The sequence below is a fragment of the Chanos chanos genome, chromosome 6, assembly GCF_902362185.1.
Source record: "Chanos chanos chromosome 6, fChaCha1.1, whole genome shotgun sequence".
NCBI classification, from domain to species: domain Eukaryota; kingdom Metazoa; phylum Chordata; class Actinopteri; order Gonorynchiformes; family Chanidae; genus Chanos; species Chanos chanos.
The window spans coordinates 7,134,561-7,150,411 of record NC_044500.1 but is presented as its reverse complement, the minus strand read 5'-3'; the positions used below and the strand labels follow the sequence as shown (position 1 = coordinate 7,150,411).

The 15,851-nt window shown below is 41.3% G+C and overlaps 2 protein-coding genes across 2 annotated transcripts; both read left to right on the top strand.

The window, feature by feature from the left end:
• The first annotated feature begins 2,549 nt into the window (after window positions 1–2,549).
• LOC115814175 (olfactory receptor 10J4-like) lies at window positions 2,550–3,494 on the top strand. The gene has a single exon (XM_030776904.1). The coding sequence runs from the start codon at window positions 2,550–2,552 to the stop codon at window positions 3,492–3,494; it is 945 nt and encodes a 314-aa protein (XP_030632764.1).
• A 9,837-nt stretch (window positions 3,495–13,331) lies between these two features.
• LOC115814174 (olfactory receptor 6N2-like) lies at window positions 13,332–14,246 on the top strand. Its single transcript, XM_030776903.1, has one exon. It carries the CDS (start codon window positions 13,338–13,340, stop codon window positions 14,244–14,246), a length of 909 nt encoding a protein of 302 aa, XP_030632763.1. The 5' UTR covers window positions 13,332–13,337.
• The last annotated feature ends 1,605 nt before the right edge of the window (window positions 14,247–15,851 follow it).

The following is a 15,851-nucleotide window of genomic DNA, read 5'->3' as shown; positions in this document are numbered from 1 at the left end:
GTTTCATGTGATTTTTTTTTTTTTTTTGGACTTTGCAAAGTGGAAAAAAAGAAGAAGAAAAAAAAAGTAAAAAAAGGTTATAAGTTTAGGGGGTATCCTACATCATCAAATTAGTTTTGGAATCCGATATTTTCTTCAGGCAAAATTATTTCATTCAGCAGTGGAGAACAGCACTGGTCTTTCAAAGAAATCCAGCCCTACCACACTATGTCTGGGACCAAAAACTTACATGTATTTATTATGAGAAACATTTTCCATAATTTTTCAACTTTTGTGGAACTCTTGGTCTTAGAGCAAAATGGCAGCACAGTAAAAATAGCATTACTCCTAGTATGACATGCGAATTTCATTATGCTAATTTTCCTAGAACTTGCACTGGTGCCTTGCACACGGGCGTAATTCATGGTGCGGACAGTGGGGACATGTGCCTACCACGTTTCTGATTACCTAAAATTTGCCACTTCTTTGATATTAACTGCATATGCGTAAATCAAGTATAACTTGTATCGGCTCTACAAAGGGTTAACTCCCTCATGTTCCCACTGCATGAAAAATAGAGTTTCTATTGGCGTTTGCTCACTTTGTTCCCGCCTCCTTTACATGCAGCCATGTGATTGCTGGAGTGCATTTTGGGTGAAAACAGTGCAGTGCAAGGTGAGTCAAAGAAGAGAGCTTGCTAGAGCACATTCCATGCTGTCTGTAGCAGGTGCCTTGCCTTCTGGGATCATAACGTTATGGTATCAAATTACACACATAACACTGGCTGTTCAGTGATATGAAAGACACAGTCAGCTGTCCTGGCATACAGACCAGGAATTCTAATAGTTTTGCTAACGTTAGCACTGTACAAACAAAAATAGACATATTAACATTATAAGAGTAGCTAGTACTTAGCTAACATTAACAAATAACATAGTTAGCTAGCAAACTAAATGTTGTTTTAACAGGGTGTGCTGTGGGGTGATTTGGTGCTATTGCTTTTGACTTGGGTAACATTAACTGGTCTTGTTTTTCCCATGTTGGCATTATACCTGCTGGCCAAAGAAGAGGAGCATTAGTAATTCTTCCAGGATTGCTAGTTGGCAATCCTATCTCCTCTAGTTTCAGATCCCATCTGCGTGGCTACAGTCTAGGGTTACTGCAGTTAATATTACAATTAATTATTTTCTGACTGATTGACTGATTGAATTTCCTGCAATACTTCCTCTTAATTCAGCAGTCTGGATTAGCATCATGGACTCCAGGAACAAAAAGGGAGACATAAGGTTTTATTTCTTGGTAAATGTGAGCAGCTATGTATGTAGTAAAAGGTTGAGTTAGCTCACTTGTTACATTGATCACCAAATAACATTTGCCAGTAAGCACATGCTTGGTGTGTTAACTTATTATCTAGTGGTGTATTGCAAATCAAAAATTGCCTTCATTTTCATAACTTGTATGTCAAATTAGGAGTTTCATTCATTTTCATTTAGCTTTGTTGTTAATATAGACATCAGAGAGAGACAGGAAAAGAAAGAGAGAAAACCCAAGCCAGGCAGGGAAAGAGAGAGTGAACAGGTAAGAATTTGCATTTCGAGCTGTAAAGTTATCTCAAAGAGCACATCCTTCTGATCTGAGCATTGTTTTAAACCAGTTTTTCCCATTGTTCATTCTAAGTGCATGAACAGAGTGGCCTTTTTGGGTTTTTTTTGTTTTTTTGGTTAATTTAATGTGTATCACTTAGTGGTTGTCAATACAGGTATCAGAGAGAGACAGATCTGTGTGCTGTAATGTTATCTCATTGAGTACATCCTTCTGATGTACTTGCTGATTCATTTAATTTAATTTAATTAGTAGCAAATACCAAATGTGTGTTTTGACTAGTTTGTCCTCATGCTCTAGTTTTTGTCTTCCTTCACAACCAAAGCAGACCACGCTCTTCACATCTTGTTCTACAATGATGAATGGAACCATAGCAAAAAGGGTTATGGAACACAGGCTAACACAAGTATGCAGATATAACCACATATTAAAACTCATTGGATATTGAAAGGTCACATGGCATCAGCAAAATATATAAATATAGACACAGTGCTGCACGATTCAATAAATGCTAGGATGTCTGCCCTTTAAACATAACAGTAAGTGCGGTCCTATATTTTGTGTATTGACTCTACATTATGTATATATTTGCATTAACTTTTCAGCGTGCTGTTGTAATCTCTTAATTTCTTGATTCATAAATATTGTTGAAGATGGCTTTCTAAGCCTACAGTAGCTCCAGTCATATCAATAAAACACAGCATGCACCCATGCATGTAAAAATAATTTTCTCTTAAATTGAATTGTTGCATTTGTATAGAACAAAGGTGTCCAAATATTAACATTAATTTATATTCAAACAGTTTTTAACTGAATAAACTCCATGAAATACCTTGACCTGAGGAAATGTTCACAGAGAGAAGACTACAATCCACTGATGAAATTGTGTGTGCACCAATTGTTTGTAAATATGTAATGCACTGTGTTTCATTTCTAGGGCGGTGAAGTTATGAAACATTTAAAAGAAGATGGCTAATGGCTCTACTAAATATTTGTACCTTGCCATATTTGAAAATCAAGGGTATATCAGATATGTGTTTTTCAGCCTGGGACTTATTTTATACTGTGCTATTTTAATTTTTAATGTGATCATTCTTCTTGTAATATGTGTGGAAAAAGCATTGCATCAGCCCATGTACTTGCTCATTTCTTGTTTATCTTTGAACTCTCTCTATGGCACTGCTGGCTTCTTTCCAAGATTCCTCACTGATCTTATCTCTGAATTGCATACAATCTCTGTCTTAGCCTGTCATATTCAGACCTTTGTCATTTATACTTATGCATCCTGTGAATTTACAATGCTAACTTTGATGGCATATGACAGATATGTAGCAATATGCAAACCTTTACATTATCACAGCATCATAACTCTTGAAGTGCTTTTCAAAATGATAATTGCTGCCTGGGTATACCCCATTTCTTGTATTGGTCTTCCTGTATATCTGACTACACAATTACCGTTGTGTGATGACAAGATCACCAAGTTGTACTGTAATGGCTGGTCAATTGTTGAACTTTCTTGTGGAGACAAAACACCTATTTTAATTGTAAGTTTTATTATATCAGTAACCACTCTTGTTTTACCCATGGCATTAATTTTTTACTCCTATATCAGAATTTTAATTATTTGTCAAAGAGGTTCACCTGAATTTAAAGTCAAAGCTTTTCATACTTGTCTGCCTCACATAGTTACCTTTGTTATTTTCTCAATAACCATTTTCTGTGAAATGGTCTTAAGCCGGTATGAGCCTGGTGAACTGCCTTTGTTTGTGACTGTTATTTTGTCATTGGAATTTCTCCTTATACCTCCGGTTTTAAATCCCCTTCTCTACGGATTCAGTTTTCTTGAGATTCGCAAAAAGATTAGTTGTCTTCTAACAAAGTGCCTGATACTGAGAAAATTTGGGAAATAAGAACATTGTGGATTCTCACTAAAACTGCTATTTTCCACTATTATATATATATATATATATATATATATATATATATATATATATATATGTGTGTGTGTGTGTGTATATATATTACACTATTATCATAAAGGCAAATTTACAATTCTGCAAATATGCAAAAACCATCACAACAAGACCAAAGAGATGAGTCTGAGAATTTCAAAGTCTTGAGTCTTGAAGGTTTTGAGAACCCTTTTTTGTTTGTTTGGTATTTCTCACTTTAACATTAGGTTACCTTATTGTACATTTTTTAATATTGTGGATGTGTTTCTTCGTTCCCAGAGCAAAAATAAAACAAGCAAAAATGTCTTTCATTTATACTCAAGCCATTTTCCTTAATGCGGTGGGGAAAGGCAGCAGGAAATGTGTAGGAGATCCCAAAGTGGCAAGTGACACAAATTTTAGCTTGGTAGAAACAGTCAGAGAAAAACTGTGTGCAGATGTCAAGAAGGTACACTGATATATTCATGCTGTAAAACAGCTTAAAGTGCCACAATGAGTGTGCAATTAAGAAAACAGTAAAAAGTTTGAATAAAAAAGTAGGCCTCAGACCTCACTGAAATTACAGTCCTTAATGGTTTCTTCAAAGTTCTGAGAGAGTTCCTTTTAAAAGCTTAGCTGACAAGATAACAGTCTATTGACATCACAAATTGACACACCCTAACATCACGGCAGTCAAAATCTAAACAAACGAGGCATTTATTAACAGTTCTAACACGAAAGCTACACAACATTCTCAATTATTTCCCATCCTATTATCCTATCACACATCTCTCCTCTAGATGCTCTAGCTTACAGTGCAATGGCCCAAATAACACATTTAGTTATTTCTACTGCCATGAGAGGACTTTCAACACAGGAAGGAAAATGACCATTTTAACGAGATTGGTTGTCATGATATTTTATCTGTAGTCTACCTCTCCTAACTTATCAACCAGTCTCCCCATGACAAATGGAATAACATTCCATTATCTTATTCAGAACAGGGGTTACATCGGACGGCAGCAGCCTCACCTGAACCGTGAGCTGGAGGCATGGGACAGAGTAAAAGAAACTCAGGCAGCCTGGTCACAACCCTAATTCAATGACAGGTGACAGAATGTTCTGACCACTGACATCGGCCTCTGTGTTCCGAAATCAGAACATCCGCCCCTAGCGACTGAAGTTAACAGTACGTGTTTTTCACAGCATGCCAGTTATTCATAGCGCAGGGACATAGGTAGTATTTTGCAAGGGCCTGTGGTGAGGTAGAGGGGGAGGAGGTTCATTAACATTAAACATTCTAATTGCCCAACTGAAACAGAGGCACTCCAACGCGTGCATTTTGTTTTATTATCTTTCAAAAATAAAAACAAAACGTGTTGACAACAAAATGTTTTTGTGTCTGTATGCTCAATTAATATTGCTAATGTTACATCGTTTAGGCTACCTGAGTTCAATTTGAGATTGATATGCCAGCTGCATGTCTGTTGCTACAAAGTTTTTTCTGTTTGCCCACGGATTATTTGCTATTTACTTAAATGTGGTTTTCCAACTGGCTAAATAGCAACGAGTGGAAAAAAAGTGTGATCGCACCCCCACTTCACACATCCCTGTCACAGTAATGTTTTACTTATTTATTGTATACCTATTGGACATACTCGTAAAACCAATGACAAGTAAAGTAAAAATAATGAGTCAGTTTACTGCTGTATTTAATAGTTTAAAGAATATCATTGCTTTCAGAGAAGCGGAGAAGTGCAACTAAACATGCTGTCTTTACTCCCACTCCCGGAATATGTTAGCTAGTGATAAAATAGCCTTCACCATGACAGTTGTGTCAGTTTATTCCTTATGTTTCTAGTGTTTCCCTTTCCCTGTGCTCCCCCTGTTGGTTTGTCTTCTCTGTTGTGCGTGTGTGTGTGTTGTGGGCGTGGTCTCTCTACACTTCCAGATTGCCTACACACCTGCGATCAGTCACCTCTTCACGTCATAGTATTTAAACCCCGGTGTATCATCCACTCGTCGCCAGATCGTTGCTTCAGCCTGTGTGGTAGAACTCGCTTCTTGGTCTCTCTTTGTATTCAGTTGGTGTTTGTGGTTTGCATATCAGTGTTATCTGCCTGTTCTTTCTGGAAGGGATTACCTCCGTGCCACTCCGCATCTCCAGTGTGCCTTTCGCCTGCCTGTCACCCTTCAGCTCCGTCTCCTTAGTCCTACTACTCCGCCTCGCCCTCAGCTCCACTCTGCAACCTCGCTCATCATCCGCTTCCTTGCCTGCTACCTTCATTTCCTCTGCCTGTTCCCATCTCCATACTGCAACTTGTCAATAAACCCTCCTTCATTCTAAGTCTGAGTTGTGTTCTGCATTTGGGTTTCCTTAGTTGATCGTCACTGAACGATCTGGCCAGGACGAACCCTGCAGACGCAGACTCACTTCAACAAGCCATCGCCAGCCAAGGAGTCCTAGTTGGACAACATGATCAAAAACTCCGTGAAGTTATAGAGAACCTCCAGAGGTTGTCAGCCCAAGTTTCACAGATCAGCCATCAGCTCGAAGTAGTTTCCTCGAGACTTCCTCCGCCGGCTCCAGAACCCCAGCCAAGTCAACCCACTCCCGTGGTTCCTCCGTCTCCGCTGTCTAGAGAGCCTCAGCTACCGGAGCCGGCACCTTATGCTGGAGACCTGGGTAAATGCAGAGCGTTCCTTCTACAGTGTACTTTGGTATTCGAACAGCAACCATCCACCTTCTCCTCTGACCGGTCTAGAGTCACTTATGTAATGGGCTTGCTCAGGGGTAGCGCCCTAGATTGGGCTACGGCCGTTTTTGAGAACCAACCCACCATTAGTTCCTCTTATCCTAATTTTGTCGCGGAAATGAAGAGGGTACTTGATCATCTAGTCCAAGGTAATGACGCTGCCAAACGCCTGCTAAATCTCCGTCAGGGTTTTTGGAGCGTCGCAGAGTACTCGGTGGAATTCCGAATCCTAGCAGCGGATTCTGGTTGGAATGACTCGTCACTCCAGGGGGTGTTTCTGAATGGGCTAAGCGATAAAGTTAAGGATGAGTTGGCCACTAGGGACGAGACTAACAGCCTGGATTCCTTGATCGCTCTAGCTACGCGATTGGATAATCGCCTTCGTGAACGTCGCAGAGAGAAAGCCAGTTGTCTTTCAACTCCTCCCTCTTTCGCTCTTGGATACCGCCCTGCGATTTCCTCTTCATCCCAAGCAGCTTCTCTCCCTGATCCCCCAGCTTCCACGGACAAAGAGCCCATGCAGTTAGGACGAGCTCGTCTCTCCCACACTGAACGCCTGCGAAGAATAAAGTCTGGTGAGTGCCTTTATTGTGGTCAAACCGGTCATCTTGTTGCTGCCTGCCCAATTCGGCCAAAATAAAGGGCTCATCAGTCGCAGTGGGGGTGCTGGTGAGCCGAAAAACAACCCCTATCTCTCCTCGTTCGAGGTTGCAATTTAAAGTCAGTCTGTGTTGGAAACAACAGTCTATTTCGCTCCTCGCACTGGTGGATTCCGGGGCGGACAAGAGTTTTTTAGATGCTACTCTGGCCTTGCAAGCAGGTATTGCCATGGAACCCTTGGATCAGCCCTTAAATGCCAATGCTCTGGATGGCCGACTCCTTGCCCGCGTGGTCTGGCGACCATCGCGAGCAAATTCAGTTGCATCTCATCTCCTCTCCACATGCTCCTTTGGTGCTTGGTCAGTCTTGGTTGGCTCGTCATAATCCCCATATCGACTGGTCCACAGGTAAAGTAATTAGTTGGAGTCCTTTTTGCCATTCTACATGCCTGCAGTCCGCTCTCTCTCCCAGCGCCCCAGCTCCCTCTGTCATGACGGAACCTCCTGATTTGTCTTCAGTTCCCCCTGTTTACCACGATTTGGGTGAGGTTTTTAGTAAGGAGCGAGCCCTTTCTCTGCCTCCCCATCGACCATATGACTGCGCGATTGACCTGCTGCCTGGAGCTCCGTTGCCCACCAGTCGATTATACAAGCTGTCTCGTCCCGAATGTGAGGCAATGGAGAAGTATATTAATGAGTCGCTCTCCGCTGGCATTATTCGTCCATCTTCCTCCCCTGTTGGCGCTGGGATGGCCGACTCATTTTTCGTATCTAAGAAAGATCACTCACTTTGTCCGTGCATCGATTACCATGGGTTAAACAACATTACCATAAAGAACAAGTACCCTCTACCTTTGATTAACTCGGCTTTCGAGCTATTACATGGAGCTACGGTTTTTTCTAAATTGGATCTGAGAAATGCCTATCATCTGTAGCAGATTCAGGAGGGAGACGAATGGAAAACGGCTTTTAACACCCCTCTCGGTCATTTTGAGTATTTAGTTATGCCGTTCGGTCTAACGAACGCCCCCGCAGTTTTTCAGGCTCTTGTAAATGATGTTCTCCGTGATTTTCTCAATCGTTTTGTGTTTGTTTATCTTGATGATATTCTCATTTTTTCCCGCAGTCTCAAGGAACATACTCTGCATGTCCGTCAAGTTCTGCGAAGATTATTGGAGAGTAAATTGTTTGTTAAGGCAGAGAAATGTGAGTTTCACGTTGATTCTGTGAGTTTTTTAGGTTACATTGTTGCGAGTGGGCAAGTGAAGACGGATCCTGTAAAGGTCCAAGCAGTAGCAGAATGGCCGAAACCAACTTCTCTTAAGCAGCTGCAAAGATTTTTGGGTTTTGCTAATTTCTATCTCTGTAATCCGAGATTATAGTCGGGTTGCAGCACCACTCACCCAGCTCCTTCCTCTGTTCCATTTGCCTGGACTCCTGAGGCAGACCAAGCATTCTCCGAACTCAAGCAACACTTCACCTCTGCACCTGTGTTGATTCAACCGGATCCTTCTCGCCAATTCATTGTTGAGGTTGATGCTTCAGACACTGGAGTGGGTGCCGTTCTTTCCCAACGTGCTGCCCCAGATCAGAAGCTCCACCCTTGTGCTTTTTTCTCTCGTTGCTTGTCCCCTGCCGAACGTAATTATGATGTGGGTAATAGGGAGTTACTGGCTGTAAAACTCGCTTTGGAAGAGTGGAGACACTGGCTCGAGGGAACAGAACAGCCTTTTATTGTTTGGACAGACCATAAGAACTTAGCTTACATCCAGACAGTCAACCTCAATTCACGTCTAGCCCGTTGGGCATTGTTTTTTGGTCGATTCAACTTCAATTCAACAATCCTCACTTATCGCCCTGGTTCCAAGAACACCAAACCGGACGCTCTCTCACGCCAGTTCTGCCTAGAAGAGGTCCCTTCCAATCCTGACACCATCCTTCCACCTTCATGTGTTGTGGCTGCTGTTTTGTGGCAGGTTGAGTCTGTTGTAAGGGAGGCCCAACGAAATCAACCAGACCCAGGTACCGGTCCCCCTGATTGTCTCTTTGTACCTAACTCTGTTCGTTCCCAGGTGCTTCAGTGGGGCCATGCTTCCCGGTTCGCCTGCCATCCAGGGTTTGGCCGCACTCTGTCGATCAATAAACGTAGTTTCTGGTGGCCCACCATGGATGCAGATGTCCGCAATTCATGCACAATTCATCTCCCAGGTTTGGAGAGCCTTCTGCAAGGCCCTTTGAGCTTCTGTGAGTTTGTCATCTGGTTTCCACCTACAAACGAACGGACAGACTGAACGAGCCAATCAGGACCTAGAAGCGGCCCTCCGCTGTGTCTTAATCCAAAATCCATACTCCTGGAGCTCTCACCTGGCGTGGATTGAGTATGCTCACAACTCTATGATCAGCTCTGCTATTGGTATGTCTCCCTTTGAATGTTGCTTAGGCTATCAACCTCCCCTGTTTCCCTCTCAGGAGGACGAGATCGCAGTTCCATCGGTTCAGGCTCATCTCCGCCGTTGCCGTAAGATCTGGAGGAATGCCCGTTCAGCTCTGTCCCACTCTATAGAACGCAATAAGGACATCGCGGATCGCCACCGGACCCCTGCACCTGCTTATCAACCTGGTCAGCAAGTTTGGCTGTCATCTAAAGATATTCCATTAAGAGCAGATTCCAAGAAACTCTCACCCTGTTACATTGGTCCCTTAAATAGAAAGTATCATCAACCCTACCGCCATCAGACTCAAGCTACTACTGTCATGGTGAAGGCTATTTTGTCAGTTTATTCCTTATGTTTCTAGTGTTTCCCTTTCCCTGTGCTCCCCCTGTTGGTTTGTCTTCTCTGTTGTGCGTGTGTGTGTGTTGTGGGCGTGGTCTCTCTACACTTCCAGATGGCCTACACACCTGCGATCAGTCACCTCTTCACATCATAGTATTTAAACCCCGGTGTTTCATCCACTCGTCGCCAGATCGTTGCTTCAGCCTGTGTGATAGAACTCGCTTCTTGGTCTCTCTTTGTATTCAGTTGGTGTTTGTGGTTTGCATATCAGTGTTATCTGCCTGTTCTTTCTGGAAGGGATTACCTCCGTGCCACTCCGCATCTCCAGTGTGCCTTTCGCCTGCCTGTCACCCTTCAGCTCCGTCTCCTTAGTCCTACTACTCCGCCTTGCTCTCAGCTCCACTCTGCAACCTCGCTCGTCATCCGCTTCCTTGCCTGCTACCTTCATTTCCTCTGCCTGTTCCCATCTCCATACTGCAAAACTCTGTCGCAAAACTCAAGACTTTCCGGCCACTGGGGGTTCAAATCTGGTTCAAATATCATTGTCATGTTTTCTCTGAATGGCTGCACAGCTACACAACAGTCAATTTGGATGGCACAATGTTTTGGGACCACCATCCCTTCTTTCTTTACTTTCATGGTATACTCATATGTCTACTCTGTACAAACAGCCTGTACAAATGCTCTTACTTTATTCTTCTTTACTTGGAAAAGCTGTTCACACCATGCTGTGCTGCTTGCCCTACAGGTTTGTTTAGGATGTGCTCAGTTACACTGAAGCCTCTCTATCACTAGCACTGGGATGATGAGCTCTTTTGTCTGGTCTGTTTCAGAGGACAGTCTGAAAGTAGTTTCAGCCCATCCAAGGTATGGCATCCCAGGTTCCATTCGCTGCCGTTAATGTCAAACTATAAGGTGACTCAAGGATTTCAGACACACCTTTCAATCTTGCATTTGGTAGGAGTTCCTCTCTCCCTCATTCATCAGTTACACAGACCTGCAAACTGGTGTCCCACAGAGCTTGTATTCTGTGGCCCTGCAGGTAGCATTCAACGAGATACTGTCGGCCAACTAGTAAGGTGACTTTGTGGGGCTGATTAACATGGAGAGAGATGGTAGTGTATGGGCATTTTCTTTTTCACAGGGATGCTTAGTCTTTCACAGGCTGAATGGTCTTTACTACACTTGATGATCTCCACTGGCCTCAAGTAATCTGTACTTAACCATCACTCTCCTTCCTACAGCAACACCTTCCTCACTGTAAACTGCGTGGGTTATATTGTGGGGGATTAGCTGGCTCGGAGGTCGTCAGGGTTAGAAGTCTCAGCTTTCTGCACTATGGATATAAGCCTAAACTGCTGGACCCACTGGTGTATCTCATTGTGTTCATGTGATCAAAAAGAGCAAAACACAGAAATAAAATGTTCACAAGACTGGGTCTCCTCTCCTCCTCTGTGCAAATGTCAGCATCCTGTACCACAGCATGTCCCATAAGAGGAGAAATGATGCTGGTTATCTTGGTAACACCTGAAATGGAAGCTTCTGACCAATATGTGAAATACTGAGAACACTAGTGGAAGATGTCCCAGCACTTTGATGGTGTCTCACCTAATTGGTCAGGATGGGGTGACTGAGAAAAAATTAAGAGACAAGGACCAGGAGGGATAGTAGAGGTACTCAAGGTGGACTTGAAGACGAAGTTTTTCATCCATAACCACACCCAGCTATCTGGTTCTCTCCAGTGCAATGCTTCTGATTGGTAAGAGCAATGTCGTTTTATGAAATGACTGTCAATTCCTTTATCCATTAATTTGATGAAGTCTTCTGTCACAAATATTCAGAGCAGTAGGATGTGAGTGTTGGGCAAGTTTTATTCCTAAATGTAATCCAAATGACAAAACACGCTTCTGTTTGGTATACGATAATGAGGCTTCTGAGGACAGCACAAAGAGGCAATACTGGTAAATAGCTACGGTCAATACACAAGAACAGGTAGGCTAAAGGGAGCAGGAGGAATATCAGGAACAATATTAAATTGGATGAACAAGGTTCTATACACTCTATAGAATAAGGGACTTCAACAGGAATATAGAGAAAACCAGAAGTATGTATTAACAGGTGAGCAGATGAATATGAGTCAAATGTGCATAATATTCACATAATGTCATTTATCATTCTGCCTTTTATGATTCCTATAGTATTTGGCAAAGAAGCCAATGCTCAGAGGAATAAATCCAGAGTGGTGATATCCCCAGAGGAAACAAGCATCCTATTTTCATATCAGATGGTTGGATATTGTGAAAGTGGAGCGTGCTGTTGTTAAGTAATGAGATATGTTAAAGGATTAGTTGATATTTTGAATCAATAAGATGTATAGTAATATGGCCCAGTTATCATGATGACTGTAGGAGTTCCACTAGAATATACATGCAGACAGAGCGAGACTCAGTCGGCCTACTTGTCCCGTTTTGCAAAGGGGTCTAAATCTGATACTAAATGGCCTTGTTATGGGTGAGCATTTACAATGAAGTAAATGAATGCTATGCAATCAGAACTGAAACAGCACCCAGGCTACATACTGTAAAGTTGGCAGGCACAAGTCTGAAATCATTATAATGACAAAAATATTGTTACTACTGCTGCTCAGGTAAAAAAAAAAAAAAAAAAATGATGTGGGACTAATGAAACTGTTCAGCAACAAACTGGCCTCGCTTTAAGCAGCAAACCATTTAAGAACGTGTCTGATCGCTTTTCAAATAGGGCTGTAAAGTGTAGACACAACTATAAATTCGGTAATTTTCATCAAACTCCAGATACCATTTCTGAAAGAAAGTGGAAGGATTTTCTTATGCATTTGATCATTTTAACTCATAACCGCATGATGATACAGCTGAAACTGCATGTATAACATGCTTGAAGGGCTGTAGAAAGGTTTCTCATTTCAAGGCTAGGGGGAAATCCAGTATACTTTTCATTCATTACATCATTATCTTTTTTTTTTAATTAATTTAGCAGGAGCATTTGACCCCTCAGCATCAGTGGCGGTTTCAACGTCATTAAACCACTAATTACAGCAGCACAATGTATAAAAAGCCCACTCAGACAGGGAGATAATGTTAGGATAGTGTAGCATATCCAGACAGCCTCTTGCTATTTCCTCTTAAATATCACTTACTTTACTGACTTTAGAGATGAACAAAACACAAACGGAATACTTCATGGAGATATAATTTCCATGAGGTAGAGGACGAACTGCAATTTTCAGAAAGTTTTCTTATTTAGACACACTAATATTTCCCTGGACTTCAGATCTGTAATGAAATATTTTATTCAAAAGAGATTGCATCAGTCAGAAGTTAAGTTACCTTAAGATTATAAACACTAGGCAACAACGCAACCTATTTGGTGTCATAGATGTATAGGATAAAATTGTAATTTCACATGAATACATCTGTTCATCCTCCACATTTAACTGATGCATTCTTTGCTTGATAAGTTGTAATACTTAGATGAACAATGGAACCTAGAACAATGGAAACGTGAATAAAAAGTGGAATATCTTTCTACAAGATATGTAACATTGCTAATGCATTAATGTGATAGGAAAATTTAGTATTCCAACAAAGCTTTCTCTGCTTAGAAAATAAAAGAATTTAACCATGAAATTGTTCATTCTTGCAGAGTAAAGCCACCATGAAGAATTTAAGCAGTGTTTTAGTGTTCACTCTTTCTGGGTTTAGTGAAATAACAGAAACTTGGCATATGCTCCTCAGCATAACCCTATTATGTTACATTGTAATTTTGTGGTTCAATACGACTATTATTGTCACAATCATCTTAAATAGAAGACTGCATGAACCAATGTACATTTTCCTTTGTAATCTGTGTATTAATGCCCTTTATGGAACTGCTGGCTTCTATCCCAAATTCATGTATGACCTACTGTCTGAGTTCCAGGTGATTTCATATGCAGGATGTCTCACACAAGCTTTTGTCATTTATTCGTCAGTTTTGTGTGACTTTTCAACTTTAACAATAATGGCATATGACAGGTATGTGGCAATATGTTGGCCATTAGAATATCACTCTAGAATGACAAACTACACAGTTATGAAATGTATTCTATTTTCCTGGTTTGCCCCATTCTTTTGCAGTTTTACTGGCCTGGCTTTAACGAGAAGACTTATTTTGTGTGGATCCATTATTGAAAAACTTTACTGTGAAAACTGGGCAGTTGTGAAGCTGTCATGTTCTTCTACAGTAGTAAATAATGTATTTGGTTATATGGTAATAATAATATATTTCTGTCATACATTATTTATTTTCTGTTCATATATTAGACTAATTGGTGCTTGTCAGAATTCAGCTGAGAGCAGGAGTAGATTCATGCAGACCTGTATTCCACATTTGGTTGTCTTGCTCAATTTCACTGTTGCTTTGCTGTTTGATGTGATGTACAGCAGGTATGGATCAACAAATTTTCCTCAAGGTTTGCGTAATTTCCTCGCATTAGAATTCCTTATCATTCCACCAGTTGTAAATCCCATCATTTACGGACTCAAACTTACCAAAATACGTAAACAAGTTTTAAGATTTTGCTAGAGAAAAGGTATTTTCAGAACAGGTTTAAAATGAAAAGTACACGCACGAGTATGGAGGTTAGATGAATCAAGTTATGTAAGTTCAACTCATGTTTGCAGGTATGAATTCATAACTGTACGAATTCTTTTCATGTTAAATGCTTAATGTAACTAGAGGATTGTACATGGCAATTGGTGATTATCGAATAAATAATTTCTTTTCAATATTCTTAAGTATTCGTATATGCATTTTCCTCCAGAATGTTCATGGAGACCTAAAATCACCTTATATCGAGTTACATCATGATCTATCAGGACTTTCACTCATAGCTGATCGCTGTAATATGAAAAACTATGCATACACCGAAATTGATAAGACAGCTCCAAGGCTCAATTTGCTGGACTGCATGGAAAATGTGTAAATAGAATAAAATCATACAAAATACAATAGTGCCTTAAAATTATTTTAACTAAACTAAACTAACTTTTATATATTCAGAGTTACCTTAATATATTCAGGAATTATATTTATAAATTTCCTGTTTTGCCCCTCATATATACACACACACACACACACACACACACATACATACACACACACACACACACACAGACATATATATATATATATATATATATATATATATATATATATATATTAAAATATAAAAATATTGGGTCCTCTACGAGAGGCCTGGGAGCTTGAGGGTCCTTCGCAGTATCTTAGCTGTTCCTAGGTCTGCGCTCTTCTGGACAGAGATCTCAGATGTTCTCCCTGGGATCTGCTGGAGCCACTCTCCCAGTTTGGAGGTCACGGGTCCAGGTGTTCCTATTACCACGGGGACCACTGTTACTTTCACCTTCCACATCTTTTCTAGCTCTTCTTTCAGCCCTTGGTATTTCTCGAGCTTCTCATGTTCCTTATTCCTGATGTTGTTGTCACGTGGGACTGCTATCTCTATCACTACGGCTTTCTTCTTCTGCTTGTCCACCGCTACTATGTCCAGTTGATTAGCCATAACCAGCTTGTCAGTCTGTATCTGGAAGTCCCACAGGATCTTAGCCCTGTCGCTCTCCACCACCTTCGGGGGTGTTTCCCATTTTGACCTTGGGACTTCCAGTTCATACTCAGCACAGATGTTTCTGTATACTATGCCTTGTATTGTATTCCTTGTACACCCTGCCCGTTAGTGTCTTACACCCTGCTGTTATGTGCTGGATTGTCTCAGGACCGTGTTTGCAAAGCCTGCACCTGGGGTCTTGCCTGGTGTAGTAGACCTCAGCTTCTATTGATCTTGTACTCAGGGCCTGTTCCTGTGCTGCCATGATCAGTGACTCTGTGCTGTCCTCCAATCCAGCCTTGTCCAGCCACTGGTAGGATTTCTCGATGTCAGCCACTTCCTCTATTTGATGACACTACATGCCTATATATATATATATGTGTGTGTGTGTGTGTGTGTGTGTGTGGTGTGTGTGTGTGGGACCAGTGAAATTATTTAACATCATATGGGCCAGCTGTTCACCAGCTTTTCACTTTGCTTTAAGCAATTGGCTACTGAAGATGTTTCTATTCACTGTTCAGTAAGGATTGTAAAGTGTGGACACAATTATGAGTTCAGTAATTTTC

Bases quoted from the DNA above. Each gene is read 5' to 3' on its own strand.
- LOC115814175 (XM_030776904.1), top strand. From the start codon at position 2,550: ATGGCTAATGGCTCTACTAAATATTTGTACCTTGCCATATTTGAAAAT.
- LOC115814174 (XM_030776903.1), top strand. From the start codon at position 13,338: ATGAAGAATTTAAGCAGTGTTTTAGTGTTCACTCTTTCTGGGTTTAGT.